The sequence below is a fragment of the Lathamus discolor genome, chromosome 4 (assembly GCF_037157495.1).
Source record: "Lathamus discolor isolate bLatDis1 chromosome 4, bLatDis1.hap1, whole genome shotgun sequence".
Lineage (NCBI taxonomy): Eukaryota > Metazoa > Chordata > Aves > Psittaciformes > Psittacidae > Lathamus > Lathamus discolor.
The window spans coordinates 74,897,519-74,919,929 of NC_088887.1; the positions used below are offsets into that span (position 1 = coordinate 74,897,519).

A 22,411-nucleotide genomic window follows, 5' to 3' on the forward strand; every position below is an offset into this window, starting at 1 on the left:
AATTAGCAGCCTTCCCTTGAAACAGGAGGCAGTGTTTTATTTCTAGCTTGGGGATTATTTCCAGCTCTGAATGAACTGCTTTAAAGGCACAATAAAAAAACAACTGAGCTAGCTCAAAATGGAACTGAGGGAGACAGTGGATGGCATGGGGAGGCCTGCATACACCATGTCAATGAAACTTTTACATATCTGTCCCATTGGTTCCAGCTGGTGCAATGAGCCAGTTGACTGAGTACCCCCATGAGTGAGACAGCTGGAAGATGATTAGTTGTCTGCAGATGTATTACAGATCACCTGAGACAACTTGGGTGAACTGGGAAGAGCAGGTGTGAATGCTATCAAATATTATATCAGCATCAAAATGGAAAGAGTGCAACTGCACTGTGGGAGGTCATAGGTGGCCATTAAGCTGTGTTACAGGATCTTGCAAATCTCCAGCAGGCCTGGCTTGCAATTATAGCCCTGAATAATATTTCCATCAATGCCTGAAAAGGCAAACACAACCTCTTCACTCCAATAAAACCTTACTACATACCTTTGTCAGCTGAAGACTGGATTACTGTAACGCACTCTATCTGGAGTGACCTATTGATTCCACTTGGAAAATGGAGTAAGCATGGAATATAGCCACTGCTTCACTGCTTTCTAAGATGTATGCTATGCCAAGAACACATTACACATTCATTTGGATTTCTGTACTAATATATTATCAGTGAACTTTTTATCAAGATCTATTTCAAGTTTTATCTGTTCTGCTGGAAAGAATATTCCCAGTTAACTTTTTATCTTCTGAATTAACAGTCCTGAATCTGTGGATGTTGCAAACAGACAGAACACAGTCTTAAAACTTCTGCAAAAGGACTTTCACCCATTGCCCCTGAATTTTACTAAAGATGGAAAATAACTGGAAAATGACAGAGGGAGAACCCATTATTCCTTGCTGGAAGCCTGGATTCCCACTGCAGTAATTTCTAGATGCCAGTTCAACCTATTCTGAGAAAGTACGTGGTCTGGATGGTTGTGAGATTCCCTTTGCTGCCTTTACACAGAGCCTAGATGGGCTTGGGCTCTTCTTTGTGTTTTAGGCTGCTGAAGTTACGCAGTTCATTTGTAATTTGCACATCAAACTGGACACATCTAAACCAAGCCCTAAACAATACAGATATAGCTGCAGAACTGCTCACTAACAGACTACTTCAACAGCATGAAATAAGCTCCTTTAGGAGAAACAAAATCTATAAACAAGGAAGAATTGTCATAGAAAGCCCTGTGCTATTTAGAAAGGAATGAATGGGGAAGAGGATGAACAAGGGGTGCAGCTACGTCATGGCAATCATAGATCCTTGAGAGAACCCCAGCCAAGCTCATTACAAACCTGGGGGCTGGATGGCAGTGCTATGTCAACTGAACAAGTTAGTCCTGTGGAGAGGCAGGTCAGGAGGTGCAGAACAGTGCTAAAATATCTTTATTGCCTCTAGAACCCAAGCTGGCAGCTTCCCATGGTGTGGCTCAGTGCTGGGTGGCAGAGGTACACCAGCCCACTCAGAGCTTTTAGTCTGTGTTACTGCAGAGTACAGAGCTGACCCGTGACACATTTTTAATTGTAAAGTTCAAATCTGGAGGGAAAAGAGCAGCAGTATCTCCTAGAACAATCAGAAACCATTAAGGACTTTGCATAAGGAGAGTGGAAAAAAAAAAGAGACCTGAAAGAGATGGCAACTTGCCACTAGGTTACTTGTGGGTATTAATAACAAGTAGACCCACAGGGATAAAACAGAGGCTGCAGGGTGAAGTCTTGTCCTAGAAAGTATCTACTTTCCTCAGATGAAAGCCTCAGGGGCCTGCCCCTCTTCTACACTGTGCAGCTTTTAGGCATATTTTCATTTCAGTAGAGTATTATGGAAATGAGCTGGAAATTAGCCAGTCTCATTCTTTCTTTTCAGCTCTGTTTCTGTACAATGAACTCTGCAAATTCCTGAGGCAGACAACTCTTCTGCTTGTTGCTTTTTGCTCCCTGGCAGTTACAAGCCTCTTGATTAGCTGGTGGCCAGAGGCACACCATGGTTCTGGGGGGCAGCTCCCCTAGTCACCATTTGGGAGCATGAACTCTGAAAGATGATGCCTGCTGTGCCTTCAGAAATCAGGGTTGTCCTGGTGTGTCGAGACAAAAGCTCCTGATGCAGTTTTATGAATCCTGGGACTTGAGCTCGGAGCTCACAAGTGCAGGGTGGTGTGGCTGAATAATGACAATGAGATGATGCACAGCTTTGGCCTTAAGTGAGATTTATGGCTAGGGCTGTTCATGATGCAAAGAGTTTATCACTGTCAAAAGAGAAAGACAAAACAGGGTCTGTACATTTTAAGCAGGTAATTGTAGAGGTTGTTCTCTGTTAAATGGAGGTACAGACATGCAGTGTTCAAGATTTTCTTTCCTGGATGCTGAAAACATCTCTGTTTAGAGTGCAAAGTTTTCAGTTTGCAAGTCTGAAAATCTCAGCTATATGTATGTGAGATACACCTATATAATAAAAATATACAAATATCTCTATACCTTTATGAAAATGTTCAGATAAAGACATCCCAGATGCTTCAAATGCTTTTGGTTTACCATAACATCTGGCATAAAAATAATGCTCCAGCATAGCTGTGGTACATCAGAAATGAAGAGCTTCTATTATTCTCTCAACAGAGATCTCACAGACAACATATTTCAGTTTTTATTAATATAGGTGAACAAGAACTTAATTTTGCAGAGGGGACACATTAAATATGATTTTTCTTCACTAAAAAAGTCCAAGAGATAACAGAATTTTTGCCCTGCAATGAATGCTATTTACCTGCACTAGTTAACTTCTTGCTCAAGTATAACTTGATGGGAAAAATTCTCAATTTTTAGATAAAGGCTTTGAATGAAAAAGTATTTCAGCCAGTTTGAATGTAAATATTTTGTGTTTAAGAAAATGTACCTGTATGGTAAAATGAAGCACTCACAGCTTTCCTATATGTAGAGGAATGGGTACAGATGGACTTAAACTTAGTACTAGTCCTTTCACCTTGACACATCACTTCTGCCGTCTCTATAACAACAATCAGGAAATCTAGATAGAGTCTTATAAGAAAACACTAGAATTACTTTTCTTATGTTCCATGACAGGTGGCATGGAAGTGTTTTTATTTAAAATATGATTTGCACCAGTTTCCTTTTGCGCAAATCAGCTAAAGTCCATTAGTGAGAAATAACTTGGCTTTTATTTTAACCAGATTCATAATCCATGAATAAATTACTGCCTTGTAACTGTGTAGGAAATAAATCTAATTCTGTGTCAACCTGCTGCTTGCACACAGAGAGGTCCCTGTGCAAACAGCCCAGTGAAGCTGAAGGCTACTCACAGTGTGAAATCCAGAAGTGCCACAGGCAGGCTGCTGAGCACCCTCATGCTTCAAAGAAAGAATAACAAGAAAATGCTGTTGAATTTCTTGAGATGTGTGGTGAATAACAGCACAGAGCGCTTCTTTTCTTAGGGGGCTGTGACAGGATTCAGAGTTGCCTAGCCCCAGCAGAGAGATAATTGCTGTAAGTCATTAGAGAGGCTCTTTTCTATTTTTCATTACAGGAGCAAAATTTTATAAACTGTGTTGAAGGCAATGGGAGCTTTAATTTCCTGCGGCTGCATATATAATAATTTTATTTCAAGCAACCAGCTGAACCAACCTATACTGGTCATTACATTTCCTGTCTACTTGTCTTTTTGTAGTTTAGTTTCTTCATCAACTTGTGCCTAGTTTTACATGCTTTTTCAATTTCTGTTTCTGGAGGCATACAGCGTTTAAACTCACTGGCAGTGATCAGTTAGCACAGTTTCTGCAGGCTCTTTTTTAGAATAGCCTAGCCAACATCTAACATCGATCCTACATCATTTATGTTTCAGCTGTGCAAAGAGAATGTTTTCACACTGGGAATGACTTTGCTTTAAACTGTGTCCTATTTCAAGATAAGCCTATTTATTTTCCCTGTGCCCTTGCTGCATTTGCTGATCAAAGGCACTTGCATCTAAACAAGTTTTATTTCTTATAGATGCTTTGCTTGTGTAACATTATTCTACAGTGCAACTGCTCATGAAGCTGAATTTGTAACTAACACAGCCGCTGTGTGGATAACTACAGCCTGTGATAGAAAAAGCAAAGTGTTAGTATCCCACTTGCGGGTTCAAGAGGAAGGCAAAGCTGTGCAAAAAGTGTTACAAAAAGGAAAAAAAAAAAAAATAAAAAAGATTGCATGATACTTCATTAAAATCCAGGAGAACTTTACCATTGTGACTATAACTTCTGTAAGATTTGGCTTACAATCGTGCAAGCAGTCAAGCTGTTATTCAAACCACACTGAGAACTGGAAAAGTGAAAAGCATCACAACAATCAGTAGGCTGCTCTCAGAGCAATCCTTCTGCAGGTTTGTCTCTAAGTGGGAGTGACATTCTCCAGGAGTCTTGCCTGGACTGTGCAGACCTATAGATGCATTCCAGCTTCTGCAGTGTTATGCATCAAGCAAGGAAAGCAAGGAGATACCCAGCTGTGATTTATTTTTAAAGCTGCATTTCAGAATACAATTCAGAACCACCCTAAAACTGGAGTACTTCATTTTTCTGAATCTTCCAAATCTGCAAAATGCAGCTGCAATTCAGCTTCAACCTGAGACAACAGACTGGGTCAGAAGCTTATTGTACTTCATTTATTTCCCAATCTCTGTTTCTAGTCCTGACCTCTACTCTGCTCTTGTGAGACCTCACTTGGAGTATTGTGTGCAGTTCTGGTGTCCTCAACATAAAAAGGACATGGAACTGTTGGAACAAGTCCAGAGGAGGGCCACGAGGATGATCAGGGGACTGGAGCACCTCCCATATGAAGACAGGCTGAGGAAGTTGGGGCTGCTCAGCCCGGAGAAGAGAAGGCTGCGTGGAGACCTCACAGCAGCCTTCCAGTACCTGAAGGGGGCCTATAGGGATGCTGGGGAGGGACTCTTTGTCAGGGACTGTAGTGACAGGACAAGGGGTAATGGGTTAAAACTTAAACAGGGGAAGTTTAGATTGGATATAAGGAGGAAATTCTTTCCTGTAAGGGTGGTGAGACACTGGAATCGGTTGCCCAGGGAGGTTGTGACTGCTCCATCCCTGGCGGTGTTCAAGGCCAGGTTGGATGAAGCCTTGTGTGGGATGGTTTAGTGTGAGATGTCCCTGCCCATGTCAGGGGGGTTGGAACTAGATGATCTTAAGGTCCTTTCCAACCCTAACTATTCTATGATTCTATGATTCTAATTATCTGCCTTACTCGTATCTCCTGCCTGCTTTCCAAGGGAAATATGGTTTGATGGCAGAGGTGTGGAGTGGTCAGGATCTGAATTAATTTCTGACTCAAGTTCTTGGTGCAAGAGCTATACATTTGTACAAGTCTTAGATTAATACATCCTGCATTTTGTTGGGAATCCTAAAAAAGGATTACAACGATAAAAGTAAATAAGAAAATAGTCCCACAAATTTAATCACAAAATGTTTAAATTCAGTCAGGCGCGGGAAAAAATGTAGAGTCACTTTTTATTTTATCTGAATGGGCTTACCCATCCTCCTTTTATGTGCATATGCTTCTTGGGTTCAACTATTTTCAGATGATGTAACTTGCCTCACATTATCCCACAGATGGCTTTCAGCCCTTTAAGAAATGTATTATGCAAGCCAAATCTCTCAGATGTTTACACTTCCTTTCAAGGTTTTTTTAGCAATTTTATCTCATTTTATTTTCCTACTTACAAAAACCTGGCAAAATATCAAAAGAAAAATGTGCAGATGAGTGCTCTTCATGGAAACTAGATGGATGTTTAGTACCTTCTCAAGCCAAGCTAACCTTGGGCTTTCTGATTAGCTTGTTGAAATTCAAATTAATTTCATGCTCCTGGATCCTTTCAGGATTAGTACCTCTTCTAATGAAGAGCAAAGTTAGCTCAAGCTGTCTTGTATGGTGCACCCCAAAGGCTTAAAGCTGGTGATTGTGCTGGTGAAAAGCACTCTTGGCTTTCCTTTTATATTCATAAGTGGGCTACCCAAGACTACCTCCCCTGAATTTGCAGTGCAGAGAAGCAGTTTACTCCCATGGGGGCAGCTGGCATGGCATGCTCTGCACTCAAAGTGGCAGGTTATATTTACCAGGCTGGATTACTGTGCTGCTGTCCCTTATCGTGTAGGCCAGTAGGCACAGGGCATTAGGAACTTTCTTGTGCTAATCATATCTTCATGACTTTTCACACCCAAAGCCTACTGGTAAATTACAAACTGTACATATGGGAAAAAGTAAAGACTTAAGTGCTTGCCCTCTTTGGCTGCTGGAGATAGAAAGAGAAAAGGACACAGCTTGCATTCCCACACAAAGGCCTCAAGAGCTCTGACATTCCCTGAATCTTCATGTAAGCATACAGCCGATTCCCAGAACTGGAATTCCTGGCCCCCCTGAAATCCTCCTGTCTGCATATTCACAACATGGGGTAGCCTGTTCAGGCCTCTCCTTATTGTTATCCAGGGCACCTTTGTTGGAAAAATCCAGTATCTTTCTCTGCATCACTTTCTTGGTGTCTGCCATACTCCATGTAATGAGTTTTTTTGCTAGTCTAGCATGGATCCCCACACTAGCCCATGAAAATCACTGCCTTTCTCTTTCACAAATTGCCACTCAGTCATAGACATGTACTGTAAAATAAAGTGAGTTTAGTTCCCTGAAGGTTATAAATGATGGCATATGAAAGAGAATTAGGATAATCTGAATTATTTCCTATGCTGGGCTAACCCATATAAAACTGAGTAGAAAAGAAAAATTGCTTTGACTAAGCAAATATGGTAGTCACATAAAGAACAGAGCTAACCGTACGGAATATCAGAATCTTATTTAAAATAAACATACTTTCTAAACCAGAAAACCATTCAAGTGTTAGCAATAAAATTTTAAAACACTCTGCCTCATCTCTCTATTTGCCTCTGCAATTCCTTTATACCAACATATTATGCCTATGATTTCTGCCTGACAGACCCTTTCCCTATTTACCTCTAGTTGAACTTCAATCTGACTTTTAACAGCTGCCTAAAGATTCATAGTCGGGATTCTTTGCTCTGTCTGGTTTCTGATAACAGGAAAAGCTTGATTAACTTATCCTGATAAGTTACTATGGCAACTTCCACCAGTGCAGCAAGAATGAAGCATTCACAGGTATGTTCTTATCAGTCCACATTTCCCCTGACTATGCAATTTGATCCACTAAAATTAAATGGTGAATTGTGCAAATGGGGGCTGAGCCTTGGACGCCTTGCTGGAAGTTTGTAATTAGCCTGGATTATAATGTAAGTATTGCTTTCTTTTTTATAAAACACTTCAGCAAGCAACAACTAGCAGAGTAAGGTATCAAAACCACGTAACATTGCATTCAAAAGTGAAATAAATCCTAAAGAGAACCTTAGTGTTCTTAATCCTGCAATTTGCCACTATTAATAGTAAAAAATGACAAAACATTCCTGGCTGGTTTAGGGCATGGCTACCTGAACAAGTGCAAAGCAAATCTGGATTTTCTAAGCATCACACACTCTACTGCTTCAAGTGGGGAAAAAATATGTGGGTGCATGGTCAACACGGAACATCTGAGCCCTTCCTGAAAGCCTGGTAAGTTCACTTGCATCTTCTGGAAAGCTTCCAGAGTGTGTGTGGGCACCTGTCAAGGTGTGAAGTTCAGCAACTTGCTCATGTCCCTAGCATCTACTGAGTACCAGCAGGGTATGGCTTATATCCCGAAGTGAGAAGACAGCCTTGGTCATTTGGTCCGGGAAGGCAGAGTTATATCTTAGGGTCATTACAGGACACTAAAATATCTTGGTCACATCTTTCTTACAATGATGCCATTGTAATCTCTGTTTTCTTTCTGATAAAGCAAATGGCTGAGAGAGACAAGAGAGTATTTCAGCATGGGGACAAATGGCCTTGAAGTGATTACGGCGTCTTTGCCATAGGGCGACATTAAGGAACAAATGACATTGAAGAATATGTCCCTATATGTCATTAACTATTTTCTAGATTTCAGAAAGAGTGTTTGCCAGCCGTGTTATTTCACATTTTAGCACAGAAATAAATCAGCATTACAACCTGCGGGAAATAGGATTCTTTTAAAGTGCTTCCACAACTAGCTTGAGAATTCCAGGGGTTTTGTCCCAGGACATTACCAAGTAATTTTGCAGCTGATCACATTCCTTAGTGAGCTACTGCACATTTCACAGGCAGCATTTTTAATTCAATCAATCCATCTCCTGTCTCTCTATATCCAGCTGACTTCATGATAAAAGAGAGTTTTAGGAGACTCAGTTTTGCCATGCTGATTTTTATCAAGCAAGGGGTGACTTGATGAAAAGTGTGATGAAGCTGGGCTTCTCTCTGTGGGCAGAGAGGAGCTGAGTTCACTATTTTCCATCTAACAATAAAGGTCTTTACCTGGATGTAATCTAGCTGGCCTGGGAATACAAAACTTGGTGGGATTGTGACAGGAGCTCTTTCCCAGCAATGCGGACATTATACTGGGAGAGATGGGTTGCAGGTAAAAACAGCCATGGTTTTCCAGTCCCATCACTACTTGTGAAAGTGTTCTGCTCCTCACAAAGAGTAGGGTACTCACAGTCTCCAGGAGCCCTGTGGCCTGGGCAGCATTGCTTCTCTACTACTCTGCACTTAGAGGTGTAATCTGAACTGAATTGCTCGGGCATAAGTGGCAAGGGGAAGACTATGTCAACTTTCTCCTCTCTCTTGTAAACTTGGATATTATGAAGATCATGCTCTACAGAAACAGCTGATTAATTTTTCTGGATCACTTCATTCCAATAGTGCAAATGAATTGTTAGAAAACCATACAGAGACAATGAGCAATGACTGGGAACCCAGCGTCTTCTATTTCAGAAGAAAAAGATGCCTGAAAGATCTCATTAAAGTGTTCAAGACAAGAACATATTTTTAATACATGTTCAATCCCCTGCACAGGGTGACCCCTCGTTGCCAAAACAAATGAAGTAGAAATACCATCAAGGTGTATGATAGTAATTTCACAGTCTATACAGGTTTGTAGACCATGAGCTCCATAAAACAGAGTCTGAGAATGAAATTTATCTCACAGGATGTCAGTGTCTATGTCCAAGCTATGAACTCTTCTGCAGTCAATGACGAGAAACAGGAACTGAAGGGTGCAAGTGTATCTTAATCCAACAGGAACTTTTAAAGTAGCTCAGAACAGCTGTACCCTGAAAATGCCTATATCTCTCAACTGACAGTAAAGGATACACTATTTGAGTAGCTCTGGGGTTAAATACCTCCTTTTTGTCAACTGGACTTTATCTGAAAGAATGAATGAATAACAATTGAAAGGATTTTTATGTACGTATTAGTTCTAAGATTATAAATGTCCTCTGATTGTTAAGCTCATTGACATTCACTATGAGATCATGGAAAAGGAAGTTTCTTACAGGTTCATTTATTATGCAATGATTTTTTTTTTCCCCATAAGTGCTGCTTTTTTCAGCAGGAGAAATATGTTTCTCAAATTCCTGTTATTTCTGCATATCTATCACACTTTAATATATGATCATTGTAGGTATGTTATATCAAAAGAGGCAATGCACTTCAAGCAACTAGCTTTTTACTTCAGTCACTGTAGCAGTTACTTAGGTAACACAGTTATTATGATGTACTGCAAATTTTTGTGGGCTTGAATGTTTAAAGAGAAAACCAACTTTCATTCCAGTCTGGTTTCATTTGGGTTGCTATATAGTATTTATTCTGTCCAAATACATAATAGGAAAGCAAAATTCCCAGCACTTTAATGTAAAGACAATTACCCTAGCAACTGCTAAGAGCTGGGTGCATACCAGCAATGTGGTTTGCTCTGACACAAATGACTAGCAATGCCAGTTGTCCATCAAGCTCTGGTAGCGTGTAGTCTTGCTTGAATTTAAAAGCTCTCAGTGTTGCCATGTTAGGTGGGTGTCCAAGAACCCCACCACAGACAGTGGAGACCTGCAGCACAATTCAGTTGCTTGCACACAAGTATCTACTGCCTTTGGAGATGTTCCCTCTCCTCCGCATGCCACTACAGGTTTCCAGTAGGTCCTGCACTATATGTGAGACCCTCTTGTGAAGGACCTAGATGCCTGTCTCTGGACAGCCTAAGATCTTTCAGTCACTGGAGTGTAGGGAGTTATTCAGGTAGACAGCTGCCTCATTTTGGTCTTATTTAGGACCTTACAAGTAGCTCCTAGATCCCTCATTCAATACAGACATAAATGAACCTAATGCCATTTTGGAGTCCTCTGGAGCATTCAAAAGGCTGAAGAACTTCTGTAAGGCCCTCATCACATCGTTAGCTCCTTGCAGGTACCTAGATAGCTCAGGGCATCTCACTCAGCATGAGGCACTTGTGTTTAAGCATGTGAATTCTGCCTTCTATTGACCACCTTGACTAACTGTTGCTACCATGGGAGATCAACAAACCCAGCTCCACAGAGCACTTATATTATAGACATTGAATAAAAGACAGCAAAACTCCATTTATGTACCCGAAATGACATGTGCATGACATATACTCAGTGCAGAAGCACCAAAACCCAAGAAAACCAACAAAGACATGCACACAACAGTCATTTATGATTGCTGCCACCAGACTGCAAAGCCACCGAACATGGTAAACTTGTGAGCATCTACTCACTCCCCAGTGAGCACACCTAAGTTCTGAATTTTACAGCCTCAGTCACATTCACTTCAGTAGGACTATTTGTGGAGAAGTCAGGTATTGACTGCTCAGCAGGCATTAATCTAACTCAGCTCTAGCCCTCTGTAAGCTAAGTATCTTGTCAAGCCTGAAGCTGTTCATAGTTGAAAGGGAAGCAGTGGCACTTCCAGGGAACTATTCATGCAATCTCAGGAAGATGTCTACATTAGACTGGGAATTACGCTCTGAAAATGCCTGTTTTCTTATCCACCTGTGAAGGGACTCCATATTACTAAGTCCCAAAGCTGTAGCTGGGGCTCTCTATTATGGAGTGCATGCCAGTGTCCAGAGTGGAATCTGCTGAAGCATCTTGTGGGTATTCTTCTGTTTCTCATGGTGTCTAAGAATATGCAGTGGCAATACAGGAGTTATGCATTTTGTCCTAATGTGGAGCCATGGTGCTGCTAGGGCCTACACCCAGACCTGGGATCCAAGAAGTGCTGCTGGATCTGCCAACAGATGCACAACCTCAGACTTGCCTTTAGTGGATGATGGATAAAATCAGATATGGTGGCTCTTTTCCTTCCCCTTTCCCCAGTATTATTAAATGTCTTATCTCCCCCTATCAGTGATATCTGTAACTAGTCACTAAAGCTTTGCTGTTTATAGGCAGCTGCATTCTAGAAGCATTGTATTACTACCCCAGCAACCTAGACAGATACATTGATACAACGGGGGGGGTGGGAGATAAAAGGTGGAGGAAAATACAGGAAATCTTTCCTAATATGAAATATTTGTTTTTGACTAAAGAAAGTTCACAAAAGGGTCACTATTTGTGTGAAGATAAACCTTTCTAGTCCTTGTACTTTACCTGCCTTCTAACCACTAGTAATACACATAAAAGTCCATAAAGCGTCAATTTCTGTCTATTACAACCGAAGAAAAATGTATGAGATGTTTGGCTTGGGAAATCAGTTTTCAGTCCACTGTAACCTACAATTTGTTATAAGTGGAGTCTGGCATTGCACACTTCTGCTATGAGTTCACAATATATCTGTGTGCTGCAGTCTAGCAAAATAAAAATAGCTGCAAAAGGCTAGAGAAAACTAATTGCCAGTAAAGTATAACACATGTTTTTATTTGCAGAGTGAGAATCATTATTTGAAATTAATTGAGAAATTACAAAAACTTTAATTTCTCTGCTAGTATTCACACTTGTGCACAACTAACTTTTTGCTGAAAAGGCATTTTATGGTCTGGAGTCACTTGCACAGAAGGACCCTCTAATTCTCTACTGGTAAATAATCTAGTGATGTGTTATAAACGCATTATTTTATGGAAACTGAGAACTTGTTGGTTGTATTCATATTAACAGTTCAAGATTTCATCACCTTCCAGGAAGGTAGTCAGTTACTGTTTGTACTGTCATGTTACTTGGAAACATCTAAATGAACACAGTTTATGCACAGCAAGTGGGGACACAAGCCTTGTTACCAATTTTTTAAACCATATTTTTTCTTTTACTATCATGTCAAAATGCTAAAGTGCAGAGGATGTTTATATAGTCACTACATTTCTTTAGCATTAACTAGAACATTAAGAATTCACTTTTCCTTCTGCACATATTCATGCACAGACATATGAAATGAAATGTGATCTATCTTTCAGCTAAAAGAGCGGTGTTGATGTATTTCCTGCTTAGATTCATCTTCCAGGGGCTGATAATACAAACTTCCTGTATATTGTAAAACCTATTCATACCCCTAAGACTTTCCTGGGAATTAGATGATGACTCTCAGTGGGTCTTCACCACCCATCAGGTAAAGAAGTTCAACTAATACTAACGAGTACATTCTTAGAAGATGTTCCAGCAGGCACTGTGTTCAATAAGACAGACAACTCATCACTTCAGGCAGACACTGCATGGCAGTCAAGATCATGCATTTTATTTGACAACTAATTAAGGTAGAAATCTGTCTTTCCTGTTACTGTTGGAATAGTCTTTCGTTGTTAACACTAAGTAGGGTCTGAGCAGCACGCAGACCTATTCCACCTGAAGACAGAAGTGACCACTGTAATAAAGCTCTTAGTAACTGCCTCACATGCATTAGGAGTGCAGTGCATCAGATAGATACAGCAGCATGCAGAACCATTCAGCTGGGGGATGAAATAGTACCACCGTTTTTAAAAACGGGACTTTGGCAGGTCTCCCAAGAGGGTTCTGCCAGCCACCATCATTCATCCACCATTGCCACCTGAAACTGGTATTAACCATGAGGGAAGAAGTGATTGCAGAGACTTACACTTAGATATTGCTTTGGCACAGAAACTGAGAATAAACAAAACTTGACACTAAGCAAACACCTATTTTGGAGATCCAAGCAGATCCTGAATCTGACACCAAATGACCACAACAAACGTTGTAAAACATATTCATTCATTGTGTGCAATGTATATAGACAGCTAATAAGAAACAGAACTGTTTAAACACACAAAACCTGAAACTGGAGGAGCTGTACACCTTGTGTTTTAAAGCAGTTATCTGTTGATTAACATCAGACAGGGTGAAGTGGCATGTCCAACAGCACAGCATCTAAGGGCTGCAGGGGGAAGTAGCCTGTGGGAAGTCAGTGTGCTTCTCAAACACCTGCATGAACCTGTCATCGTCACTCTTAAGAGTGTGACCAAAACCTCCTGAGCTATGAAGTCGTTTACAGGCTCATCGTTTGTATTTTCCCAATGGCCTCTCTATGCAGCTGTTTGAAAAATTAATCTCAGTATTTTAAACCATCTAAGATTTATACTTACTGGGTTTTATTCTAAGGCCTCTAGGGAAATAGAATGTTGAGAATAAACATCCTATCTCAGGAAATTGTCCTAACACTGCATATATTTACCATTTCTAGACTCTGGACAAAAGGGATTCTAACAAAACTGAAACATAAGCACCACTTTCAGGAATGCCTCAGAGGATTTCCTGGGCAGTTCAGATCAATGTCTTCACAGTATATAACAACCTGTTAATTTTAGTCTTTTTATAGCTAAAATGCAAAGCAGGTTTTTTTTTAATCATAGTTTCTACTTCATATAGTCTTTGGAGCACTGGTAAGGAATTGTTCACAACAGATTTATTAGGTTACTACTGCATTTTCTTATTGTAATAAAAATAATTACACAATGGAATAAAAAATAGTTAAAAATTTGACTGAATGGACACTTAAAATACATCCCACTTTATTCCTAAAAAAATATTTCAGGGTCTTTTGCTCATAGAAATTGAGACTTTATTTACTTTATGTTAAGGCAAATAGGAGGGAAGATAAAAGAATATTTTCCTACAAAGTGTATATTCCTTTCCCCAGGGTAAAGAGTGTGAAAGGTTTTCTTTTTGATACTGGGTGCATGCCCATCCACTTATCTATGCAGCCTCTATACTGTACTTGAATGTAAATCACTCGCAAAATGCCACAGCCAATTTCTCATTTGCCTATCTCTATAGTGTGCATATGCATTATGTATTATATGGTTAATAGTGCATCAGCTCCATAGCGGATAATCAAGAAGGCTTCCATGTCCTCCTGAAAGAAAATGTGGAATTATTTCATACACGTCCAGCCAGGTCAGGCTGCAATATATTCTCGGGAGAGACGCCAGATGAATTAAGGCAGCACTGTGCTGTACGGTGATGTGGTGGATACAGAGGTACTTGGGGCAGCTCAAAAGCAGGAGGTAGCATGTTTTTATCAGCATGGGGCTCTCTGTAGACTAATTAGTCCTGCTAAGAAGCAGGATACAACAGTCCAAGCTAAGTCCTTTGAGGTACTTCACAAGTTAGATGATGCATATCTGCATGGTGCTGTGTGTCTGCCTTCCCCTTGGGCTGTGCTGAACCCTGCTGAGGAGGCCTTCTGTCTGAAATCAGGGAACCTCTAACATTTGCAGAAACTTACAAAGCTGGAAAGCATAAGGGAATCTGCTTTCTCAAGCTCCCACAGAGAAGCTTAGTGGTTTGCCCAAAATCAGACACCAAGATAGGGGCAATTCTAGCGAGAGAGCTCAGGAAGGCCTGGGAGTGTTTTTCCATTGCTCCAGTGCTATCTCAAGGCACAGGACTCAGAGCTGAATGCCACTGTGGTGTCTGCATTGCTGAACATGCATATGTGGGGGCTGAGACCACGGGGACACTTACGCCACCTTTTAGCTCACTGAAGGAATACATACCCTCCTTTCTGGGGGTGAGGCATCATCCTTGAAGTGGGAGAATAATACTGGAAGGAACCAGCAGCTCTGGGCACTGGGCAGAATTAAATCAGCCAGAATGCAAACTTAACAGAAAGAACTGCTAGCATTTTAGCCTATAAGACACATACAAAGTAAAGATGGTGAAGATGAAACTTGAGTGTTTTGCCCAGCATTGTACAAAGACAAATGGGAATGAAAGTGAAGAATAAGAATACCAAAGCTTACACCATGTTGCATTGTCCTCCAGATAGTCCTCTGGGAAGCAAGAGGGAAACAGATTCAGGGGACAGAAAAACAAAAACAAAACAAAACAAAATAAACCACAGGTTATACCAAACAGGCAACCACAGAGAAGATAACGAATCTTTATAAGCAGTTGACTTTAAATGAGAAGTTTTAGATCATGCTTTACAGAAGCGACAGAGCTCAGTGGTTAAAATTGTTTAATTTCTGTCAGAAATTCAGGTGTAATTGCTAGATGCCTAGAGTAAGGTTGTCACTTTTTGGCACTTTGTAGTAGAGGTATATGGAATGGTTTCTCTGAGCTGTTTAAACCTTTACTTTAAGAAGTGATGAATCATGCTTTAGAAATATTGGATGCCTATTCAGTTGCCTAAACCTATGTTAAGACAACTGAATGAAGACCTTTATTTTTGTTAACAGTAAAAACTACAGTCATCTAGCCTTCAAATCTAGATAGCTGGTTACAGGTATCTACACTATGGGTCTCTATACTGAGTCAGAAAAGTCCTTGTTTTTGCTTCTGTTGCAGTTTAGTAGAGAAATAGGGTGGAATGCAGTTACTTAAATACAGGCATAGTAAGTGAATCTAGGAGCTCTGAGGTATTCCATCTTACTTCCAGACAGGTCTCCTGTAACTCTGCTTTCAAGTCTGGACATCCTGCAGACCATAGGCATCTCAAATAGTGTTAGGTGACTATGTTTATATAGCTGAGTTCCACCCAGTGGGACATGCAGAGAACAGTTGGGGCTCAGTTCTCTTCTACTACTTGGATGCCACATAGGGTGGCATCCTATACGGTCTTCTACCCAGCCTTCAACTGCCAGTCAGGAGGACATGAGCATCTCAAATTACTGTCCTACCTGTGAGCTCAATTAGATGTCTTAGATACTCTGAGGCATCTCAATGTCACATATCTGCGTGTGGGTATCTCAGCTGAGCTGTTCATTTCCCAGTCTATGAGAGGTGTCTGTGACAAATGGGGTGAATCACTCTCCAAAAATATGTGTCTCTCTCCATTCACTTCAAAAAGAGCCTGACTTTTAGGCCCTGTGCTGTGAAGATGTGATTGAATTGCTTGAGCACGGGTATCTTGAGCTGCTTGAGATGCTGCGGTGTACTCTAACTAGCTCCCCACTGCTGCTCCATAAGTGTATTGGTCTCTTCTAGTCCTGCGCCATATCTGCTGGTCCCATGTTTCAGATACTCTGGAATGTCTCAGATGGTGCTTTAAATCCATGCTTAGACAATTCTCTCAAGGTATACATATCTTCCTAAATACATATGATAATTTTAAACCAGTTACACCACTGCTTTTGGGGGATGTTTTTTTTCATTTTGCACAATTCATTTTGATCTATTTGTTATTTATCAGGCTTTGCTTGTTACAGCTATGACAACAATATAAGGAAACTGCTCTTCCTCCTCTTGGAATGGAATAACTGAATTAATCACATTAGTTCAGGCAAGGACAAAGGAGCACTTTCTCAGATGGGTTCAGTACCTGATGATTTCAGTGTAGGCTTCTTATGAGTTATGTTCAACTGAATTAAGCTTATAAATGGGGATATGAGTAGGAGTAAAAATAAATGGTTCAGATATGCTACATGTCTGTATAAGATTGAGATGCAGAGGAAATACTTTCTAAAGTTGGTGTCTTCTGAGGACATGCTGTCAAAGACAGATGAAAGCAGAATAGTTTGTCACTTCTTTTGAGGTTTATATCCCTGCACGTTGGGACTTTGCGATGACAGTTTAAAGTTAAGCGGTCTGACAGTATTTTATGAAAACAAATTCCAGAATAGACTTCTAAAAGCAGTAATGTAACACTGAACAGTCACCTGACTCAGGAAAGAACTGCTTCTTATATCTGTAATAATCAAAAGGGGTTTTAATTGCTTGACAGGACCATCAAAATACTAATATTGCTGTATGTTTGTATTAAGCACTCAGGAAGAAATGATCATTGTGCAGACTGGAAAACTGCTGTGAGCAGGATTCTCCTTGCATTCTGCTAACAGCACAAGGGTTAGGAGGATCTAAACGAAGCTGGTCCTCCAGGCTCTGTCTATAGTTAATGAAGAGAGATACGTGATTCAGGGAATGATTCAGCACATTAAACACTAAGGATTTAATGTAGGCAGGTCGAATGGTGTTCCTGTGAGGCAAGAGTGCAGCATTTATATCCTTCTGGATAAAATTACCCAAATTGGTGTGAGATGCAGGCAGTGACCTTTCCCAAGTGTTGCTAAGGGATTACAACTCTGAAACAAGGCCTTCTGCTCAAATCCACATAAACAGCCTTTCCTCGCTTCAGCTGAGATCAGTGGCCACCTCTGACTTGAGGGATTGCTGTTCTCAGCCCAAAAGGAGATAACACGCACATCGCTGCCATTTGGAGATGGATTTGATACCAACACTCATCACAAACAGAGCATAAGTAGTTATTCTTTTAAATATCACTAGCAAGAAAAACAAATAGGTATTTGGCTTGAACATTTTTTAAAGTAACAGCAGCAATGCTAAGCTCTTTGTTTTTTTTCTGAAATAATGCATGAACAAACCTAGTTAAATCATATGGAGACAAGTTCCCCTTTGAAAATCTACAAGTTATTACGAGTTAGAAAGGATTTTCTGCATTTGCAGTTTTCATTAGTTACAGCCTTTAAAGGCTGGCAGCATATGACACATCTCTGCTTTATTGAGGATGCTGCTCAGTATTTTCAAAGCTTGTAGTTTAAAAAGGGTATTAATGTGTTTAGAAGTATTCTCCTTATGTCAATATGAAATGTTTCTTAAACCTGTCTTTTTCATTGAAAAAACACTTGAACTGTTCTTAGAACGTAAGTTTAATGCAAATTCAGCTGTGCTAGCAACCTTACATTTTATGCTCTTCCTCCTACCTTCTCTGTTTGTGACCTTTAGCTTTGATAGAGCATAATTGAAACCTACAGGCTTTGATGACTTTTAACTTCACCGTAGCCAATTCTAGACTAAGATCCAGGCCTCTGCACTGAGTGATACACAAGGGCTGGTTCTCTGAATGCAAAGTGAAAGGGTAAAATTAAGATCCTGCCAAATATGGATTTAATATTGCCATACAGATTTTTTGCCTGAGATCCTACACTGGGTTACGAAACTGCTGTGGTAGAAAGACCTAAGTCTACCATGGAAGTAAACATCCTTTTCTGTTTCTCTGTTTGCGATAACCAGGGTACATTGTTTCCAGAAGAGCAGAGAACTAACAAATGCTGATTTTTTGCTGCAGGGTAATCCCATGTCTTGACTAGAAATGCCATGTTATTTTCCATTTGAATTGCATGAAGACTGACAGAATACAGTAAGTGGAATACAGCATAGATACAGGTGATTGGAAAGAATTTGCACTGTGGAAGACTACTGTGATTGTCAAAGGGATTTGTTGAATGATGGTGTTGAGAAGATAGCCAGGTCCTTCTCTGAATTAGTATATTTGGGTTCCTGCCCAGCGATTTAAGCTGCATGTCAGAGAAACCTCTAGATAATTTAAGCCTCTTGATCAGAACCATAGCAAGACATTTTGGTGCCCTAGTGAAGTCAGCACCTGCCTGGCACTCAGCACGAGTGCAGGTCACAAACCCTCACACCCCTGATAATGGTGGCTGTTTCCAGCTAGGATCTCTACTCATTCTTGCTACAGTTCTGAGCACAACTCTCTTTGGCCAGACAGACCAATGCTGTGCAAGTGTTCAGCAATAAGATCGGCAAGCGGAGGGTGTGTGATGCAGTCTGTTTGATTCAGACACTTTACAACTCTTTAATTTTGGTCATTGGCTTTACCTTGAGATGATTGCTGAGACAGTATTAGCAGCTATCATAATTAGCCCATCATAATTATCCCATTATACTGTATAGATGTGTAAATAGAAGGAACATCGAAGTCTGAAATGTAAATCCAATGACTGGTAGTAAAGAAAATAGTGTTATATTAAAGTCTTGTTTTCAAAATGATAGAGTAAATAAAGCAAGATTAATGATCACTGAAGTTTTAGCTGATAAATGTCAAATTTTGGATGGAATGGATGGAAAAAGAGCAGTGGTAACTTTATAACTAAGTAAATAACTGAAACAAATCAGTGTGCCTTTGCAAGTGTATATGTTAAAGAACTAGCTGCTAAAATTTGCTTTGTTACATAGAATTATCTTTAATAAAAAAAATAATATTGCTGTAGATCACTTTTCAAAGAGAATTTATTCAGTAAAGTACCTGCTGTGGCTCATCTGCTTTTTTGGCCTTCAAGAAAGAGCATATTCTCTTCTAACATTTCTAATACATAAAACCTGAGTCATGTTGTTCTCCTAGAATGCAATTTTTTACCATTTCAGTGGAGAAAAAACAATTTACTGAATGCTGGAACAGCTGGCATAGAAATTCTATAGAGTGATTAGGAAATGATTACAAAAATAGTTGTCAGGAGGCTATCACTCTTCCACTACATTACCAAGTCATTTCTACTGATTTGAAAGTGGAATAAATTTTTGCCTTACCAGCCTATCCAAACTTGTGCCAGCAGCAGTTGTAGGTCGCTCCTCTGGGTTATATGGTCTAAACCGCGCATTGAAGTTTTCAGGGACAGAACGGGAAGATCGCAGGGCAGGTGCTGGTTTAGGTTGGCCACATCCTTGGAAAACCTGAAAAAGACATTGCAGGTTATATTAGAATCATAAAAAAGAAAAAAAAAAGGTAGCTGGTATTTTATAGCCTCTTTATTCTCTCTTTCATATATTTGAAATGAGCTTTGACTGACATTTTGATACTAGTGAATTGAGCACTTGCCCTGCATTAAAACTCAGGTTAACAATTAAGCACTATTAATTACTTGGTTAAGGTATAAAAACATATAGGGACTCCCTTAACTTAGGAAGGTGATTATTGTAAGAAATTAACATCTGAAAGCATTTTAATTGCTGTCTTTATAAGACAAATAAGCAAAATAAGTCCTTTGTGGCAGGACTTAATTGAAAATTGGTTTAGCTTTTGCTAAAATGTGGTATTTACCCATTAACACAGCTCTTTGATAATCCCTAACCACAGCTCTCCCTACCTTGTAATTTTGTTTGTTGTCTCAGAGAAATGGCAATGATGGAATAGTCTTATTAACTAGATAACTTTCTTATTCCCTACCAATACCTCCATAAAAGAGGGGTGAGGCATATTGAGTGAGCAATAGTGAGGATTATTTTCAGATAGTGTGTTTGTTTTCTAGGTATAAAAAATAATATTCAGGGTTATTAAAATTTTCACATATTTCCACTTGGAAAAAGTTTCAGTAGCATATAACTGATGGATGCTAAAGGACACAGAAAACACTTTTGACTAGTGGGTGTCAAGTATATATCCCAGAGGGTCTCTCACAGAAGCTGCTCAACTGAAAGGAGTTAAAATATTCAGAGTTAAGTTTTTCAAGTGCTCTCATGAAGCAGGATCCTAATGTTTGCCTTCATGCCAACTCTTTCAGTTCTTTTTTGTGACCACTGTAGTTTGGCTGTTTCAACATTTTGCCTTCATTCAGAGAAAAGAAGAAATTAAATGTCAGAATTTCTTGTAAGCTGTAATTTACAAATCCCTAATGTCATAAAACGATCTGTCTGAATGAGCTTTGTGGAGGTGAAAACTCTTTTACAGGTGCTGTGTTTTGTTTGTAGGACCAGATTACTTTTTTTGTGTTGCAAATAAGATGATGAGCTCATGACCTATGTTGTTAGACAGTGATCAGAAAGAATCACATTTCACTTTTAGACCTTTAGATTTGGAGCCTTGAGCTGCTCTGTCCTGAGGTAGCCATGGATGGTGTAAGTTTTGTTGGTTTCAGGATACATTACAATCTGCTCTTAGGTTTCATGATGTTAATTTAGAGACCCCAAATGATTAAAAATTCACCGAAAGAAATTGATTCATACTAAATTTATGTCTAATCATCAGATCTATTTCTGGCTCAAAGTCCAGCAAGTCAGCTGTTATATAGCCACTGGGATTTTTAATTTATGAGTGGAATACTGCTTGGTCTAGTTTGGCAGGATCTGTAAGAATTTTTTAGGAGTTTCTAGCTTCTTTAGCCATGGTGACCAGTAGACAACAAGCTCATTTAATCAGCCTGGAAAGATGATTTTAGCTTGTGAAGTTTCACATTTTTCAGCAGTAAAGAATTTTCTTTTTCCTCTTTGAAGAAAAATTCAACTAAGATTAATGTTCAGGATTTCTACATGATTGCGTACGCTACTGTACATTTTAAAGGGTAAAATATATATGTTGGGGTCATCAGTTACACTTACAAAAGTGTATTCATATTTCTTCTGACAAAAGATAAATCGTGTGCAGAAAAAAACATTTATTTAGATATCTAAGAAATTCTATTTAGTCAAATAAGCAACCGGGTATTTGCTTACAAAGGCAAGTTATCCAAAGCATTCAGCTTGATTCTCAGGGGAAGAGAAGTGAGAGTACTGAATCTTCTCCTTAAATTTCACAGTGTGTGACTGCTGGGCTACTTTTGTGACGTATGTAACTGTGAGCCTACATCATTTATATTTCATCTTTCCTATGACATATTGAATAAACTGCAACATAGACTTTGTGGCATTTAGCGTCATAGAAATCATTGTAGCAAGTGATTTTATGAACAAATTTACCTACAGCCAGACAATAACAGAAATGGAAATTAGGTAACAATTTTTACATGACAGAAGAAGAAATAAGTTACTATTAAACTGACCTGGCAGAAATACAGTAAGGATACAATATCCAGTAACTACATTTTGAGTGCAAAAGAGACATTTTCTAATTTGCGTCCAGGTATTAACTGACAGAACAGAAAATGTAAAGCCGATACCTGAAATTAACAAATGCTTCCTAAGAAGAAGGACATGGAATACTTTCTTTACAATGCTACTCAGAGATATTGAGCAATTTCTGGAAAAATATCCAGATGTATCTTTATGAATGCTGTGAATTGGCAGCATTAATACACTCTCTTCAAAAAATTGCATTTTATATATAATTGGTGGAGTCCATTTCAGCTGAATTTAGAGAAGGGATTCCCTTTTAAATCAAGAAACCTTAATTTAGGTGTGTACATGTAGGTGCCTATATTTAAGCTAGACATCAAAACTTCCATTATAG

At 39.5% G+C, this 22,411-nt stretch overlaps 1 protein-coding gene across 1 annotated transcript in view; it reads right to left on the bottom strand.

The window, feature by feature from the left end:
* The window catches only part of GPC6 (glypican 6), a 763,338-nt gene that overhangs the window by 39,464 nt on the left and 701,463 nt on the right, over positions 1-22,411 (bottom strand). Inside the window, exon 6 of the mRNA XM_065675796.1 lies at positions 19,780-19,923. Within this exon, the coding sequence (XP_065531868.1) occupies positions 19,780-19,923 (144 nt within the window). The remainder of the gene's footprint in view (positions 1-19,779; positions 19,924-22,411) is intronic.